The sequence below is a fragment of the Equus przewalskii genome, chromosome 2, assembly GCF_037783145.1.
Source record: "Equus przewalskii isolate Varuska chromosome 2, EquPr2, whole genome shotgun sequence".
NCBI classification, from domain to species: domain Eukaryota; kingdom Metazoa; phylum Chordata; class Mammalia; order Perissodactyla; family Equidae; genus Equus; species Equus przewalskii.
Genome location: NC_091832.1, coordinates 48591623 through 48609455, shown reverse-complemented (window position 1 = coordinate 48609455; position 17833 = coordinate 48591623). Strand labels below are relative to the sequence as shown.

At 61.6% G+C, this 17833-nt stretch overlaps 2 protein-coding genes across 16 annotated transcripts in view; both read left to right on the top strand.

Annotated features, from left to right (window-relative positions):
* The first annotated feature begins 1916 nt into the window (after window positions 1–1916).
* ISG15 (ISG15 ubiquitin like modifier) lies at window positions 1917–3110 on the top strand. The gene is made up of 2 exons (XM_008531623.2): window positions 1917–2096; window positions 2559–3110. Exons 1-2 carry the CDS (start codon window positions 2094–2096, stop codon window positions 3048–3050), a joined length of 495 nt encoding a protein of 164 aa, XP_008529845.1. The 5' UTR covers window positions 1917–2093; the 3' UTR covers window positions 3051–3110.
* A 2174-nt stretch (window positions 3111–5284) lies between these two features.
* The window catches only part of AGRN (agrin), a 34277-nt gene continuing 21728 nt past the window's right edge, over window positions 5285–17833 (top strand). For 12 of the 15 annotated variants that reach the window (XM_070606166.1, XM_070606159.1, XM_070606149.1 and 9 more), the window contains exons 1-2: window positions 5308–5626; window positions 7809–8070. In XM_070606166.1, coding sequence (XP_070462267.1) covers window positions 5420–5626; window positions 7809–8070 — 469 coding nt within the window. In that variant the 5' untranslated portion in view covers window positions 5308–5419. Of the gene's footprint in view, window positions 5627–7808; window positions 8071–17833 lie in introns of all 15 variants that reach the window. The other 3 variants (XM_070606184.1, XM_070606177.1, XM_070606141.1) reach the window with 3 other exon arrangements.

Below are 17833 nucleotides of genomic sequence, written 5' to 3'. Positions count from 1 at the left end.
GGGGCAGGATGGAAGCAGGACCCCCAGGATGTGTCTTCAGTGGCCCTGGTGAGAGGGGGTGTGGCCCTGGACCAGGGTGTACAGGCATAGCAGTGAGGACTGTGGACATTCTTGGGAAGGTTTTTTGTTGTTGCTGCTGCCCTTCGACAGTTGAAGGGCTTAAAAATAAAACCAAGTATGTCAAACATTATAGATGTCGTTTTAAAAACTTAAGGAAGTTTAAATTAGTTTGTAAATGGGACCAAATATTAACCAAAGGCCCTTTATAAGTGACTGTTATAATTTCATAAATCGAATATTAAGGTTTGTGACTAGAACATATATGTTTTGCAGCCATGTTATTAGGTGCCTACAAGTTTAAAATTATTTTCTTTTACAGTGAATAATAGTGAACCTACTATTATCTCTGGAAACAGTTTGCCTATAAGATTTCTTTGTTAATATGTTAATAAAATTGTTAACCTGGCCACATCTGTTTCCTTTTAGTCAATATTTGTGTGGTATGTTTCTTGCCATCCTCTTATTTTCAAATTTCCTGTATCTTTTATATTTCAGGCGATTCTTGTCTTCTGTAAGCCACATAAAATCAGGTTGCTTTTAACCAGCCTGGCAGTCCTGGTCATTTAGCCCCTGGACTTCGAACCTCTGGCCACAGGATTGTGAGAGAATAAGTTTCTGTTCTTTTAAGGCTCTCAATTTGTGGCGATTTGTCACAGCAGGAAACCAAGGCAGGCGCTCCTGTTCTCCGGGTCCGTGGCTGGCCTCCTTAATGACTTCGAATTTAGTTCCTCCTGTCAGAAGCAGGAAGACAGCTGGTAACATGGCGTGAATCCACTAAAAGAAAGTGAGGATTCTAGTACTGTCTGCTAATGTCAAGAAGTCAGGAGACGCATATACCATTTAATACAGGCCTCTGGAGGGGACGGGGATTTTCACATTCCGTACTCTTTGTTTCAACAAATGTGGTTTTCTTTTTATAATACCAATTTTATTTATGCAAGGAATGAGTCAAGATATAAACTTAAAATAATAAAAAGAAAGAAATTTAAAACTCCTTGTTTAGGGTGCGGGGGGAGGGCAAAAGGGGTGAAGGGGCACGTGTGTGTATGCTGACAGACGGCAACTAGACTTTGGGTGGTGAGCATGATGTAGTCTACACGGAAGTGGAAATATAGTGATGTACACCTGAAATTTATATAATGTAATAGACCAATGTGACTTCAATAAAAAGATAAATTAAAAAAGTAAAATAAAACCCCCCGTTTCTTTTTTGCGTGTTAACAATTTTGGTGCCCATGAGATTTTTTGTGGGGGAGGGAGGTAAGATTCATATCTAAAACATTTTTGTTTTTTCTACTCTTTCACTTTTTTGTTTAAAAATGTATTTACTTTCTTCTTAATTTTAGTTAACTTATGCCTGTTACAATGCTGTGTATAATGGTAAAAATTTGGGAACCATCTAAATCTTCAACAATAGAGTACTGGTTACTAAATCATACTCGAGGCTATAGTGGCCTCACTGGGTTAAGGGATAGTGTCCACGAGTTCATTTTTGTAGAAAATAAAAGACGCATCTCTTTCACAGGAAAGCACCCTGAGCGAACACTGTCCGAAAGCAACGGTGATTACCCCCGGGTAGTCTGGACTATCACTATTTTATGTTATTTCGGAATTGACCACAACATTGCTTTCCGAGTTTGCTAATTTTGCAAACTGGTAAATGGAAAGTGAAAGTTTCCAGTCTTCAGTTCATGTTATTGTGACTCTGGTGCATCTTGTAAAGCGCTGGACATTCAGGGGATTTCTGAATATGCACCCCTGGGGCAGGGATGCTGCCCAAACCGGCCACCCCCTCCCAATCTTCTTATCGTCATCGTTCTGTTTTGTTTTCCTCCACTCGCTGGCCTTGGGAAAAGGAAACTGAAACTGGAACCCAATTAGGCTGCCGGCATGCTCGCCCCGACACCGCCCCCTGACGTGTTCGCTCAGACTTATAAAGCGGTTGAGCCTCCGAGAGTTGCAGAGGGAGCTGGAAGCTGAGCCCAGAGGACTCGTCAGTGCCTGCGGAGAACTTGACGCTAGAGTCCACAGCCATGGTGAGCTGGGGTTGACAGGTGGGGACAGGTGGGCTCCTCACCAGCTGACTTTCCTACTCCTGGTGGGGTCTCACGGGCTTGGAGCACCTACTGTGTGCCAGGCAAGCAGAGCTGCTCACAGTGCCCCAGGTTCCTAAGCTGGAGGGGAAGGACAGGCCTCCTTCTGACTTCAGGGTCTGGGGCTTGGAAGGCAGGTTCTGCCCAGTAGCCAACCCCGAAGTCCCTTGGGGTCGGCACAGGGGGGCATCTTAGTGGGTGAAGGGTGGCGATGTGATAGTCCTGGGAGGCTGGCCATTCTTCTAGAAAGGCTCTCCTGAGCATTTCCAGCGCCTGGTGTCCCTCTCCTGGAGGGGGGGAGTATGGGGGGGAGAGAGCAGCGTCCAGGGCCCTAGGAGGGTGCCCCGCGACTAACGTAGTGGCCCCAGGACTGGTGCAGGATCTGAGTTTGTGTGATGCCCACAGGGTGGGGAGCTGAAGGTGAAGATGCTGGGGGGTGAATTCCTGGTGCCCCTGAAGGACTCCATGCTGGTGTCGGAGCTGAAGCAGCAGATCGCCCAGAAGACAGGAGTGCCCCCCTTCCAGCAGCGCCTGGCCACCCACCCAGCCGGCATGGTGCTGCAGGACAGGGTCCCCCTCGTCAGCCAGGGCCTGGGACCCGGCAGCACGGTCGTGCTTGTCGTGCAGAACTGTGACACCCCCCTGAGCATCCTGGTGAGGAACGGGAAGGGCCGCAGCAGTGCCTATGAGGTCCGGCTGACGCAGACGGTGGCAGAGCTCAAGCAGCAGGTGTGCCTGCGGGAGAGCGTGCAGGCCGACCAGTTCTGGCTGACTTTCGAGGGGAAGCCCATGGACGACCAGCTCCACCTGGGGGAATACGAGCTTACAGCCGGGTGCACAGTGTACATGAACTTGCGCCTGCGGGGGGGCGGGGCAGGGCCATGGGGGCCGCGCTAAAGGCCCCCCACCCAAGTCCCTGGCCAAGTGTGGGTAATAAATGCCTATGCAATGCTAAAATGCTGCCTCTGTCTGCCCTCCCCCTTTCCCCACACCTGCAGCGGCCAGGCCTCTGTCCTCACCCCTGCTGGTGAGGTTGGGGGAGGGGCAGAGGAGGGAGCAGAATAAGGGATGGAGGCTGGGTTGCCAAGTTAAGGAACAAGCCCTAGTGGGATCAAAATAGTGACCCCCCCAAGAAATTGAAGACGTGTCCCCACACCTTTGGGAAATTTACTTCTAGAGAAAGAAGAGGCACATTTGCTGGAGCCCATCCCTGGCTCCAGGTTGAGCCACTGCACAACTGGTCCCCACCCCCCACATATTGGTCAGCAGACAGCACAGGGAGGGGAGGCCTGATTCCAAAGACCACAAAGTGAGGTCGCCACTGGGCCCAGCGCCCTGAAAGTGGTGGGGGTATGAGTCTCTAGGGCCTGCCTGGGTGGGTTGTGAGGGAGGCTCCTCCACACCAGCTGGGGGCTCTGGGAGCCTTGGCCCTCCAGGACACACCAGCCTGCTCTGTCCAGCCTGTACTGGTCTGCAAAGTGGTGGGGACAGGGCCTTGAACACACATATCACAATGGGGGTGAGCTGCCGAATGGAGACTGTTCGTCAACAAATACAGTTCCCTTCAGGGTTTCACTTAATGGAGAGGCCATGGTCAGCAGGTGAGGGGGCACCTGGAATGGGGGTTCCTCCACTCCACACAGAAGGTCTTGTCCCATATGGAGGACACCTAGTTTGGTGCTGTCTACACCTGCTTCCATACCAGATGCTTCCTTCTATACCAGTTTCCCAAAAGAGGCCCATGAGAGCCAGGCTGAGTCATCCTTGGACACAGGCAAGATGGGGGGGACGGGACACAGAACGTACACCTCTCTCGACCAAAGTCCATGACTCTGGGGATGCTCAGACCTCAGCTTTTAGACTCTTCAGGGGGATTTGGCTGGAGACCCAGAAGCCCCCTTTCTAGTCTGTGGGGGTCTGTATCTGTGCTGGGGGACCCCAGGTCTGGCTTGCCTGTAACCCATCCGTGTAGACATGCAGCTGTGTGTATGCATAGGGGGTGCTCTCCTGGCTCCAGCCTCATTCTCTGGGCTCCCACCCTCACCTCTTAGTCGCACTGCAACTTAGCAAGTGTGAGCACACAGGTCGGTGCCACGCTCCTTTCCTGAACCCCTACCAGGGTCTGGGGGAGGTGGGGTCCTCCTCCGGAGGCGGCTCATCCTTCACTACTTCCGGCTCAGAGATCTCTAGCTGGCCTGGGGCGGGGGCACGGAAGATCTAGCCCTGGAGGGACAGAGGGGTCTCCGGGCCTCCTTTCCCTCCTCCTCGATCTTCAGCTAGGCCGGGCACTAACTTGGACCCTCTGGAGCTCGGTTTACCGCGTGTTCTTAGCCCGGCCATAGGGAGGAGCGCCTGTCTGGGAGCTGGGGAGGGGCGTGGCTGGCCGTCCGCCGCTGACTCGAGCTTGCGGCCGCAGGACGGCAGGGGGAGCCCTCCGCCCTGCAGCGGGGCCGGAGCCGACCCTGGACCAGGAGGTGGGCGGGTCCGCGCTCCGTCCTGACCAATGACCGCGGCTCCCGGCCAGCATTGGTCCCAGTCAGCCAGGGGCGCGGCCTCGCCTGGACCCGCTGAGGGTCCCGGCTCCGCCGAGGTTCCGTCCCCAGTGCCAGCGAGGGCCTGGGGTACCCCATCGGGTTACTAGCGGCGGGGGAGGGGCGCAGCCCTGCAGGGCCCGAGGGGCGGCGGGGTCCCAGGATCTGACAGCCCCTCCCCGCCGCTAGGAATCCCCGCCGCTGCGGCCCCGGCGCAGTCTGAAGCCCCTTGGAAGTCCCGTCACGTCGTCCAGATTATGCATTAACCCGATTTCAGCCGCATTTCCTGGGGGGGGGGAAGAGTCCGCGCGGGCGGGGGAGGGGCGTCCGTGGGGGAGCGCCGCAGCAGAGAGCGCGCCTAGGGCCCGCCCCGCCCCCCGCCCGGTCCGCCCTGGCCAGTCTCACCACCCACCTTGGCCCGACCCCGCCCGGCTCCCACCCTTCCCAGCCCGGCCTCCGGCTGGCGCCGCACTCCCAGCGCTTTGTTCGCGGCCGCGCGGGTCGCAGGGCGCCGGGCGGGCCGAGGGCGGGCACGGGCGGGGGGGGGGGGGGGGGGGGCGGAGCGGGGGCGGAGCTGCTCCGTGTCCCGCCCCCACCCCGCCCCCGCCCCGCCCCCGCGCCGCCCGCGCGCCCGCCGCCTCCCGGGAGCTGCGTCCCGTCCTGTCCAGTCCCGTCCCCGGCGCGGCCCGGCCCGCGCGCTTGCTCTGGCCACCTCCGCCGTCCTCGGCCCGCGCCATGGCCAGCCTGCGGCGGTCCGGCCTGGCCCAGCTGCAGCCGCTACTGCTGCTCCTGGTGGTGGCCGCGCGCGCCCTGCCCGGCGCCGACGGGACGTGCCCAGAGCGCGCGCTGGAGCGGCGGGAGGAGGAGGCGAACGTGGTGCTCACGGGCACGGTGGAGGAGATCCTCAACGTGGACCCGGTGCAGCACACGTACTCGTGCAAGGTGGGCCCCCGCCGGGACCCCCGGGACCCTGAGCTCCCCCACCGAACCCTCCTGGAAGCCTGGGCTGGCGGCCTCTTGCCCCGCGATCCCGCCTCTAGCCCGGGGGCCCTCTCCTCGCGATGCCGGCCGCCCCGCTGAGACCCCCGCCCCAGGCCGTGGGAATGAGCCCCAGACAGCTCAGTCACTCCCGCTCCCGCTCCCTTGGCGACGCCGAGCCCCCGGGTGGGGCACCGGGTCCCAGAAAACTCGCGAGCGCAGAGGGAAAGTTCTGCGGTGCCCTGCAGTACCCCCTCGCGGGTTGCAGCCCGGAGAACCGATTGTGGCTGCTCCTCCACCCGAGGCTCACTCCCTTATTGGAAACAAGTGCGCCCGCCCCCCAGGGAGAATGTATGACTACCGCTCCGTCTCCCCACTAGCCAAAAAAAGGAATAGGGACCTCGGGAGGGGACGCTTTCTGCTTCGGGTGGAGGTGGGGGTTCGGCCTCTGGTCAGTGCTGTCGCCCCCTCCCCAGAGGCCTATACCAGGCGAGAGGGGGTGGTCAGGAGAGAGGGGGAATGCACATCTAATCTCGCAACCCCGGGGATCCTGGTGGGGGTGCTGCAGGGACTGGGTGTGGGGGAAGGAACAGAGAAGTGGGCGGGGCGGTAGCCGAGCCTTAAGTGGGGTGGGGGCAGGTGCCCCATCCCGCTCCTGGGAGAACTGGATCTCCCGGGGGTACAGGGAGGGAGGACTTGCCCGACCCTCTGTTTTGGATCTGGGAGCCCCCTCGGGTAGGTATGGTGGGGTTTTCCCCACAATCTGTTCCTAGGGAGGGCTCGGGGGAGCCGAGGCCCGTCCCTCCTCTGGCCGCTAAAACCACCTCCCTGACCAGAAATCGGACCATTCCTCCTCCGTGGAGATGGGGGGGCGGGGTGGCAGCTTCTTTCAGATTGGCCTGTGCAGGCTACAGCTGGGGTCCCCGCCGGCCCCTCCCCTCCACTTCTGCCAGGGCGCTTTGCCAAGTCCCTGCAGGATTTTCCCGACTTCCTCCCCGCTGCTCCTGGGTGTGGCTGGGGGTGGGGGTGGGGGCGGGGGGGGGGGGGGGAGGAGATGAAAAGCGCCCAGCCCTCCCCCTGCTGGTTATGCCTTCTAGAGCCTACTGTGTGTCTGGAGGTGGGGGGAAGGGGTTGGACAAGGCTCCACCTGGACCACTGAAGGGTGTAGGGCTTCCTGCACATGCTGCACCCGAGGCTCCCAGCAGAGGCCAAGCAGGTGGACAGGCCACCATCGTCTCTCATCCCTGATTCCAGAAGTCCCAGCGCCTCAGAGCTCCTGAAGAATGGGCTTCTTCTCAGGGACTGCGGGGCTCATGTCCTCCGGGTGCATGACCCTGTGGACCTGTTCCTTTGAGGAGCCCACACGGTCTGCAGCTCCTTCGACCCTCCTGGGCACACCCTACCCCCAACCCCGGGTCCCCCCCGGAAGGCTTTGGGCGTCCCAGGGCACAGTTTGTCAGAGCAGGTGCCCTCAGGGCCCCAAGAGCAAGAGTGGAGGGAGGGGCCGCCCTGTGCTGCCCAAACTTGATTTTGTGGTTCGAAGGCTGCCTGCCTGCACTCACGGCAGGAGCCTGGCAGGAGGAGGGTCTTTCACCTCCTGGTGGGGAGGGTGTCTTAGCCCACCCACAGGGCTAGGAGGAGCCAAGCTGGCCCAGAGCCCTGAGCTCAGAGCCCATCCTCCTGGAACTCCACCGTCCATGCTGGCTGCCCTCGGCTCTGCCCCAGGGGGTCTAGAGTCGTGGCAGGCAGATGGGGAGAGTGGGGGTGTGGAAGCTGGGCATCGCAGGCCAAGTGGGCTCCCTTGTCATATCCAGCCTGAGCTAGATGGACGTCATTGCAGTCAGGATGGCTGGGCTCAGTTAGACCTGGGCAGTGGGAGACGGGGTGTGTGCAGAGCCGCGTGTCCTCATGTGTGACGTGCATGAGCAGTGGCATCTCTTGTGTGTGCCTCCCTGCAGCCGCCTCCTGAGGGGCTGCCCCAGAGGCCTCTGCACAGCTCTGCCAGGGTTTGAGTCTACTCTGGACATCTGGCTTGAGCCACTGAGGTGGGAAGGCACCCGGTCTCATGTTTGCCTCTGTGCTCTGTGGCCCCCTCTCCCCACTGGGAAGAGAACCACTGATACCTGCCCCCCACCATCCACCCCAGGTTCGGGTCTGGCGGTACTTGAAGGGGAGAGATGTGGTGACCCAGGAGAGCCTGTTGGATGGCGGCAACAAGGTGGTGATTGGTGGCTTCGGAGACCCCCTCATCTGTGACAACCAGGTGTCCACTGGGGACACCAGGATCTTCTTTGTGAACCCTGCACCCCCATACCTGTGGCCAGCCCACAAGAATGAGTTGATGCTCAACTCCAGCCTCATGCGCATCACCCTGCGGAACCTGGAGGAGGTGGAGCACTGTGTGGAAGGTGCGTGGGGCTTGGTGCAGGAGCAGAGGGCGGCCGAGGTGGGCAGACTCTGGGAGGTGACTGAGGCATCCTTGTGGGGTAGAGGAGAGTTTGTCATAGGCCAGAGCACACGGTGTCTCGTGGTCCAACCTTCTCTGCTTCCCAGCTGCTCTCTGGCCATCTCAAGGTCAGCTCCAATCTCTGACATTAGCAGTGTTCCCCCTCACCCCCCGCAATGCCACCATCTTTCGTCTTGGAGCCAAGCAAGTCCCAGCCCTGCAAAGGGACACAGGCTTCTGCTGCTCCTCTTCGCCTTGCCCTCCCGGGCTCTGCACACCACCTCCTGGAGGGTCCTTTTCTAGGGAAGAGGCTGGGACGAGGTGAATGAACACCAGCTGTTTATGTGCCTACAGAAGCCCAAACATCTGTCTAGACGGGGCCCAGATGTTGAGCAAACCCCTGGGGTGGGGCATAGGGGTGGGGGGGCTGCCGCCGTGTGTGTTCCAAGGGGCTTGTCATTCCTGGGATGAGGCAGTTCTGGGCTGTTGAGTGGGTGTGGGATTCCCTAATGGAGGTGAAGAACTGTTTCTTGCCTCCTGTCCCACGTGTCCATTCTGAATGGCCCGAGCACCCCTCCCCCACCCTAGCCTCTGGGAGGTGAGCAGGATCACATGACCGGGGCTCGCCGCCTTGCCCAGGACAGTCCCAGTTGGGGGCTGAGATCCTTGCTGGGGAATGTGGAAGGGAGAATGTGGGAACTGCCCCGGTGCCCCCACATCCTGTCTGTCCCCTCCTGGCTGCCTGGGAAGGGATGTGGGGGGTGCAGGAGAATGCTTCCTCCCAGGGCAGTGGGAGGGTCGTGACTTCCTGTCCTGGGAAGCGACCCTGTCCCTCTGATTTGCTCTGCTGGCCAGCAGGGAAGTCCCGCCTTCTGTCTAACGCGCTGCTTTTATGCCGGCTGGCTCTTATGGGGTCCCGGCTGCTAGACTCATCTGGCCTGGGGAGGACTTTGTAGGGCGGCAGGACTTGAATGTGGAGCCCCATGGCATCTGCCCAGCCCACCATCAGTCTGCCCTCCGGGGACTCTGTCACAGCATCCCATGGGGAACCCAGCAGGGCTATGTCCCTGGTCCCTTTCCAGCACTGGCTCAGCTGAGGGGACCCAGCCAGGCCCTCCTGCCAGGCAAGGACTCAGACCTGGGCCCTGCTGTGGAATCTTGTGGTCTAGGGCAAAGATGGAAGGGTGGCATGGAGATGGAGTAAGTTGTGGAATGAGTGGAGGGCTCAGGAGAGGCTGGAGAACAGGGGTTAGGGTGCAGAAAGTCCCCAGACCAAGAGGGCAAATCATTAACTCCACAGCTGGGCGGGTCCAGCCGAGGGTCCGTGACTCAGTAACTGAGGCCTTCAGAGGGGTCAGAGGGCATGTGGCAGGAGGGCCACCCTTGGTAGAACAAGGTTTGGCATCTTGCCAAAGCCCGCTCTACCTGCTAGGCCCTGGTTCGGGGTCTGTCAGGCTGGGCAGAGGGACAGAGGGAAAGGAGGGTCCACAGGGAGAGCCCCTCAGCCAGGACTGGGTGAACATGACCTACTGTGTGCCACCTGCCCTGGCAGCAGGCACTCAGGGACCAGTCTAGGACCTGAGCTCCAGCTGAGGAGGGGCACTGGGACCCACGGGCCAACATGCAGCAATGGGGTGAGCACCCAGGAAGGGGGGCCCGAGGCCACTGGGCCCTTCTAGGGTAGGCCCACCAGGAAGGAAGGTCTCGGGGAAAGGGGTTCACAGAGATGAAGGGAAAGGAAGTTGCGGGACTGACTTGAGGCCTCGCAGGTGGCGCCTGGGGGAAGGGAAGCCCAAGGAGGGGAGGGGCCCAGAATGAGGGGCTTGGGCTCCACTGGAAGTTTTGAGCCTAGGGACATGGGTCTCTGCTTTGGAAGCAGACCAGGCCACCGTTGGGATGGGCTGGGAGGGCTGGGCGCTTGACAGGGTTGATGCACCCTAGGGGCCCAGGGTGAGATGGGGGTGCTTCCCTCCTGAGGCTCCCCGAGGCCTGAGGGGCACGGTCCCCTGGAGCTGGGGCCAGGCTTGGGGAAGGAACAATTCTATGCCCTCCTCCCCCAAACTGGGTGAGGGTGGGAGGAGGATCAGCCTCCTGTTCTGTAGGAGATGAGGACCTCCAACCTCACCCCAGGACCCCGCCCTAGGGCCCCACCCCAGGCTTCCTGGGAGCCAAGGCCTCACCCTAGTGAGGGAGACAGATGGACAGGGCTTGAGCTAAGCTGACCCCTCCCGGTCTGACGCTGACCCCTTTCTGCTCCCAGGGGCCCCACAGCTGCCCCAGCCCCACAGGGCCCAGGGTGAAGTCTGGGCAGCCACTAATCTGTGCAGATCACCCTGAGACCCCCAGGTCCCACCCTGTGCAGGGAATCCCTGCCCCTAGCACCCTTCTGCCCCCACCAAGGCCCACAGCAGCCCAGGTGGGGGCATGTCCTCCCAGGCCCACCTCCCGGGGTGTCACCTTGGCCTGGCCCCTCCACATCCCTGCCTGGGCACCTTCTGCTGGGCAGCACACCTGGCCTTCCTCAGTTTCCCCCCCAGGGTCTTTCCTGCAGGTCTTCTGGCAGCTCCACCTGGTCAGGCCCCTTCCCCAGCCTCCAGCCCCCAGGAAGGCTCCTCCTCCCTCCTCTGCCTGGGGAGCCACATTCCTGGCATAGCTGAGGCAGGTATGTGTCCCTCCCTCTGCGCCACCTTTGGGTGAGGGAGGCCTGTTGCTCCTGCGGCCTCTTCCAGAAGGAGACCCCAGCCCCCTGCTTTGTCAGAGAAGTGGCCTCCTCTCCTCCAGTGCCTGCCGCCCACGCGCTGTGAGCCTGCCCAGGCTAGCAGCTGAGTGGGCATCTCCTCCAACCCGCGGCCACTTTGTCCTGGTCTGGGCACTGCCCACACACTCCCCCCCGCCCCCTGTGAGACTGCTTCTGGGGCCTACCCTGAAGCCCCCAGGAGGAACGCAGGCCTGGCTAAAGGCTAGCAGGGCGGCTTGGGGCCCTTCCCTCCCAACTAGGAGCCAGGAGCAGAGAAAGGAAGTGTTGTCTGCCCTCGCCGGGGCCTGGCACAGGCACAGGAGCCTGGCACAGGAACAGGGTTGGAGTGAGTCTGGCTCAGGCCCAGCCCAGCCCCGCCCAGCCCTGAAGCCGGGGGTCCTGGCAGCCATTCTGCCCAGCCCAGCCCAGCCTGGCCAGCCTGATTCCTCCCTGCCAGGCCAGCTGTCTAGGGCCTTCAGGAGGGCAGTCCTACAGTTCAGGCTGGAGGGGCACTGGGTCCCAGGCCCTCGGTCTTGGCGCAGGTCCTGCAGGCTGTGGACCCCTCCAGACCAAAACTGGCTCTCCACCATGCGGGGGCAAGTAGACGTCCAGGGGGAGGTTTCTGGGCTGCCTCCTCAGGTCTGGGACTGGCTCCCTCTGCCATCTGGCACTTAGCTTCTGCACCCCTGGTTCCTCAGCTCTCCCACATTCCTCCCTGCCGGCAGCGGGTAGCTTCTCCCCGTTCACGTTTCCCGTTCACATTTCCCGTCTAGACCGGAGTTGCCCCCGCTCCAGACCCCACCGGTGCCCTCCCCAGCCCCTCCCCCAGGCAGGTTGGCTGGAGGCTGCCCTATTCTCCTTCCCTCCTGCAGCTGGACAGGGGTTCTGCCAGGTGGGGCGTGACCCCTGCTGTGCTGTCCTCGCCCCACTGGGGTCCCTGGCAGGAAGCCAGCACATGAATGGACTTGTGCCGGCTTTGACCTCACCTGGGTCCCCCGTGCCTTGGCGTGCATTCGCTGCAGCAGCCCTGGGGGTGGGCTTTGCTGGGTGAAACCGAAGGGCTTTGACCCTGGCACTTCCCTTTGGGCAGGGCTGAGCTGCTGGAAATAGCTCGGCTTTTTCCAGACCCCACCCTGCCCCCTCACTCCCCAACAGAGAAGAGCCCCAGCCTCCATTCTCCCCAGCAGACTGGAAATGGAAACAAAAGTTGTTTTGAAACTGTCCTCCCCTCTCCCTGTCTGTCTCCACCGCCTCCCCCAGGGGCTCTGGACACAGCACATCCTGGTGGGGCCTGTGCCCTCAGCACATCCGCTGGTGCTGGGACCTGCGCTTCATGGATGAGGAACGGGAGGTCACCTGGGCAGGGCTGGTGGCCGAGGTCCGGGGGCCACACCCCCTGCCCCTGCCAATCCTCACGGGCTGGGGTGGGGGGTGCAGGGACTGCAGAGGGTGGGAGGGGCTGCCCCAGGGAAGGTAAGCAGAGGAATAGGCCCAGACTTCAGCGCTCGGGGTCCAGCCAGGGGCCATTCCCGTCATCCTCCTGCTGCAGTCAGGCCAGACAGCGTCCTCCAGTCTGGCTGCCTTGCTTCCCTCCTGAAGGGGGTTCATCTTCAAAACTCCTGAGAATCGAAGCCTGCCCCCATCACCGCAGGAGGGTGGGAACAGCTGCAGACACAGGCCTCATCCCACCCCCCAGTGCTTTGCCTTCACCTGTGGAACCCAGGCCAGCTGCCCCCACAAGCTCCCCACAAGCTGACAGAGCCTTAGGGGGCAGGGGATGGACTCCCCTTCCAGACCCGCCCTTTTGGCCTAGCACCCCCCTCGCCATTGGGCCTGGGAGCCACAGCTCCCCTGAAGGCCACAAGCCCAGCTGGGTGGACTGGTGGGCGGGGACCTGCAGGACAGTCACCACACAGTCCCAGCTCCCCTGGCACTTGACACCCAGAGTTCCAGGAAGTGCCCACCTCTCACCCAGGGAAAAAGGCTCAGAGAAATGAGATGCACCCCAGTGACAATTACCCCATAACAGTGACATGGCTGAGCAGAGGGGGGCGCTGTACCCCTGTGGGTCTACACTGGGGCACCAGATGGGCAATGTTTGAGCCCCAGGCTGTGGCTGGGATCGGAAGGGGTGACCTGGGCCTCTGAGGGAGGCCCCAGTGGGGAGGGAAGCTCCCTTCACAGGGGCCTCCCCCAGAGCAGATCCTGAGAACTTCCTCTGAGGAAGGCCCCCTGCCAGGGGCTACATACAGCTGGACCTGGGAAGGGAAGATGGCCCCTCCCCTGCTCCCCCCATGGAGTGAGGCGTGGGAGACGGGGAGCTCTCTGTCCTCACAGGCAGCCGGCTGTTTCCAGCTGTGTGGCCTGCACACATGTGTGTGCACGTGTGCTTGCAGCCTCAGTTGTACTAATCTGTGCACACAGAATTCTGGCCAGAGCCCCAGCTGGTGGCCTGTGGTTCCTGCCACCTTGTTCCCTGGGCTCGGCCTGGGTGGGGAGCCCTGCAGGTGGTTTGCCCACAGGTGCGGGCAACCTTTGCTTGTGTTGTCCCAGGGGCCCTGCAGCAGGCTCCGGCCCTCTGCACTTGTGTGGGTCCTGCTCTCTGCTTGCTGTTGGTGGTTCCATCTCCGGCCTGCTGCCCCAGTGTCCCAGCTGTGCCCCTGTGCCTGGCAGAGGGCAGGGCATGAACTCCTGCAGCCTCTGCCTCTGAGAGTGACCGCAGTGGTTTCTCAATGCGGGAGATGAGAGAGCTGTGAGGACAGGAAAGAGTCCCCTCATGTGCCTGCCAGACCCTGAGTCCGACACAGGGCTCAGGGTGGCAGGGCAGCCGGGGAGTCGGGCTGCTGGCCGGGGGTAGGCCTGAGCCTTCCCTGCCCCTCCCCTTAGCAGCCCCTTTGTCACCCCACGCTGGCCCTGGAGAAGGTGCTGGAGGCACCTGCCCCTCTGCCCATAGGTGTGAGGCCCAGGGCACATCCTGAGAGACAGGAGCACAGACATCTGGGCCAACTGTGGTGCCCGCCAGCCAGGGGATGGTGTGTGCCCTCTTCCCTTCCTGGAGGGGAGGCAGCGCAGCTTGTCAATTCGGTCATGGTTCCCTCCTCATCTTCCTGCATTCTCTGCCCTGCAGCAGTGTCCTCCCAGGCCTGCTGGGGTGTGGCAGTGCTTCTGAGAACGCCAGGTGTGAGCTGTGTGTTGAGGAGTGAAGGCGAAGGGGGAAGGGCATTGTGGGCAGAAGAGACAGTGTGATGGTATTCAATGGTTCGGTGGCTAGGGGGAGCGGCAGGCAGCCCCTGTAGCCCGGGTGCTGTGTGGGAGAAAGCGTCTGTGGGTGTGGCACAGGAGACGGGCAGGAAACCAGGATCAACAGTCAGAACTCCTCCAGCTCCCTGGTCGGGAGCCCTCCCACCTGCCAGCGCATCTGCCCTCCATCAGGGGAGGAGCTCCACCTGGGCCTGCCTGCCTGTCTCCCTGTCTCCTGTCTGGCCTGTGTCTGCCACTCCATCCCTGCGGCCCTCTCCTCTCTGGGTCCTGTCTCTGCCCTGGCTCCGTGTGCCTCTGCCTCTCCTGGGCCCAGCGAATCAGTCTGTCCCCACCTCCATGCAGCACCCCCCCCCCCCCCCCCCGGCTCAAACCTTGTGTGAGGCAGCGCACCTCCCACTGCCTCCCCGTGGTGCCCAGCTCAACATGGCCAGGCCCTCAGCAGGAACACAGGGTCTCCTGACTCACCAGGCACTGGCCACACCTGGGCACCTCCCTGGCTCCTCCAGCTTTCTGTTTCCTCCTGGAGATGGGCAGGGCCTGGTGGAAAGAGGTGGGTTTGGGGCTGTCCTAGAAGGGAGGGACAGAGGGCAGGGCCAGCCCCACCCATCCCTACTTCCCCTCCCTGTGCCCACTCTCCTCGCCTCTGTTCAGCTGGCGCCCCCTGGTGGCTGCGGCCTGTGTCCTGGCAGGTGTCCAGGCGCGGGGTCTGGGCTCCCCCCAGCGCTCCTCAGGCGTGAGGATCTGCCCGCTGGCTTCTATCCACCACGCCGGGCCCCTGTCACCGCAGGCTCCCCCACGCTGGCTCCTCCTGGTCTCCTGCCGCCTTCTGAGCCCGCATTCACCTGGGCCTTTGTAGTGACTGTATAGGGCGGGGGGCTCCTCCAGGTCCGTGCAAACTCTTCGCCCCGTCATTCAGGTCTCTGCAGTTATCGCCCCTCCGGCCCTCCAATCTAGTGCACCCTCTGCCTCAGTGTGACCTCCCTGAGGGTGGGGAGCTTATCTGATTCAGGACACACCTCTTGCACGGAGCTGCCCACGGAGGAGCTCAGACAGACGAAGGGGTGGGGGAGGATGCCATGATGAGACGTGAGCACTCCTGAGTGACAGGTGCCGGAGGGGTGCAGAGACCGGTGGTCCGGCAGCAGCCTTCCAAGTAGCGAGTCCCGTCTCAAAACTCTCATTTAATCCCACCACCGGCACTGCGGGCGAAATGGCAGAAGTGCGGGCCTTGCCTGGTGGCTAGGTGGGTGGGCACCTCCTGGCCTCACCTGGGGCGGCTATTTGGGCCCGGGCGACGCCACCTCCTCCCCGGCGGCTGGCCCGGGCCCAGCAGCGGCGTCCCGCCGTGAGACGCCCATTGTCTGCAGAGGCCGAGGGGGAGGGGACGGAGCCTGAGACCGGACGCCCGGAGGCCGGGGCTGGGGGAGGGGCTGCTCTGCCCGGTCCTCGTCCCCGCCCCCAGCGGGGCGGCAGGACACCTGTGGCCCCTGCCGCCGGGCAGCCAGCGCCAGGCTGCTCGGTCCATGCACGCGAGCAGCGCACGCCTTGAGACCCAGGGTCGGGGCGCAGATACACCTCGCGCGCGGCCAGCCCCGAGGTCGGAGAAAACACGTCGGGGAGGCCCCAGCACTAGAGGCGTGTGTGCGTGTGCGGGTGTGCGTACCCACGGGGCGGACGGTCCCTCCGCAGAGTGGGAGGGGTCATCTGCATGAGAAAGGGGTGGGCAGGTTGCCCGTGGGCTGCACTGCTCCTCTCAGGACCCCATCCCCCACCTTCCTGCTCAGAGTCTGCGTGTGTGCACATGCACGTACTTGGGGGTGCACCCAATGGGTGTTGTGTGGGTGAGGGACAAGCTTTGTGTTGTATGAAGGTCAGTGTGTGATGCCTAATGTGTATGCACACAGGCGAGTGTGTGACTCCCCAGTGTATGCACGCAGGTGAGTGTGGATGATGCCGTGTGTGTGCACGCATGTGCGCACACACACACACGCGCGCTCAAACAGGTGAGTGTGCGTGTGACACCCAGTGTATATGCGGGCCTGTGAGTGTGGAGGGAGTGTGTGACACCCAGTGCCTGTGCAGACTTGAGTGAGTGGGTGTATGTGTGTGTCTACCTGTGTGAGCCCTGGAACACTGAGTGTGTGTGTATAAATGTGTGCGGCCACATATTGCTGTGTGTGAACCCAGAGTCTAGTGAGGTTAATTCCTGGCTCAGAGTATCCTCTGTTCTTCCTGGGGCTTCAGCCTGCTGGGAGCTGGTCAGGCCTGAATGATTTTGAGTCTGAAGATCCCAAAATAGCTCTGGTAGCCTGAGCAGCCCTCCCAGGCTGAGTCTGGGGCCTCAATGGCCTTTTGTCTCTCTGAAGGCTCCAGCCCCTGTCGGGGGCTCAGACTCTGAGGGTGGGAGGGACCAGGCTGCCTGCTGATTCCCCTCCCCCAGGCCAGGCCTGGTAGGCCCTAGGCCCCAGCCCAGTGTTGGCCGGGTGGGCCAGGCTCTTCCACCACTGAACATCTGAAGGCCAGCCCTTTTGCTGGCAGATCTCAGGTCTCTGTGTTGGGGAGGCCTCCCCTCCCTGCCAGCCCCCACCAGGGCTTCCACAGATCCCCAGGTGAACCCCTCCACACCCTGGTTCCTTTGCTCTCCCTCCTGTGGAGCCACCCAGAATGTCCCCCAGCTTCAGTGGCTGCAGCAGACAGAGCCCATGTGCAAGCAGGTGCCCAATGGGCATTGCCTGGCCATTGACCCTCAGCACTGTCCCTGGGGTCCTCTCTCAGACAAGGGATGCAGATGGCAGTCCCAGGGGGCTGCAGTGAGAAGCAAGTGGGAGAATGTGTGGCTCACCTGGGCTCCCCACCCCAAGTCCCTGGGCTCTGGGCCAAGCCCACCCTGAGGAGATAAACAGTCAGATCCTGCTCTGGGTGTGCTGGGTCCAGGGTGGCATCCGGGGAGCTGCCAGCACTCTCAGTGTGGTGTGGGCAATGCTGAGGTCTGGTGAGGTGAGGGGGTGGGAGGCTCCCAGAGGAGAGGATGAGGCCAGCCAGGGGCCAGGGCCTCCTGGTGGTTTGATGGATTGCTGCTCCGAGACCATGCTGTAGGGGAACCGCTTTGTTTATTTGCTTTTCCTGCAAAGTTTCATTAGAACCTGAAGTTCCAAGACTCCAAGAGGTGTGAAGACCTCTGCCATGGGTGAGGGGCACCCTGACATGGCGGGCTGGCCCCCTAGGGGATGTGGCATTAGTGCGCCTGGCAGTGAGACAGAAAGGAGTCAAAGGAGATGGACCTGGCAGAACTGGGCGCTGGCTGGCAGGTGGCTGCCTGGCTGAGGAAGGCTGGAGGGCATGGAGGAGCCTGCCTGACCAGGAGGAGTGAGCAGGGTGGAGGCTCCAGGGACATCTGTGAGGCAGGTAATGGTGAGGTGGAGCGATCCTGGGGAGGGTCCAGCTGGAGGCAAGGTGGGAGCTGAGGCACAGAGATGGCAGTTCGGCCCTGGGGTGGTGCCACGCAGATGAGCAGAGAGTGGGGGTGGCACCAGGAAGAGCTTGTTCCAGGGCCCGGACAGAGGAGCTCCACAGACCTTGGTAGGGACTCCAGGGAGGCTAGTGTGGTCAGTGCTTCTTTCCCAAGATGGACTGAAATGAGGCCTAAGAGTGACCAGGGGTAGCACTGGTGGCCGTGGCAACAGCAGTTTGGTTGAAAGGGGTACCTCCTGAGAGGTATGTATAAGCA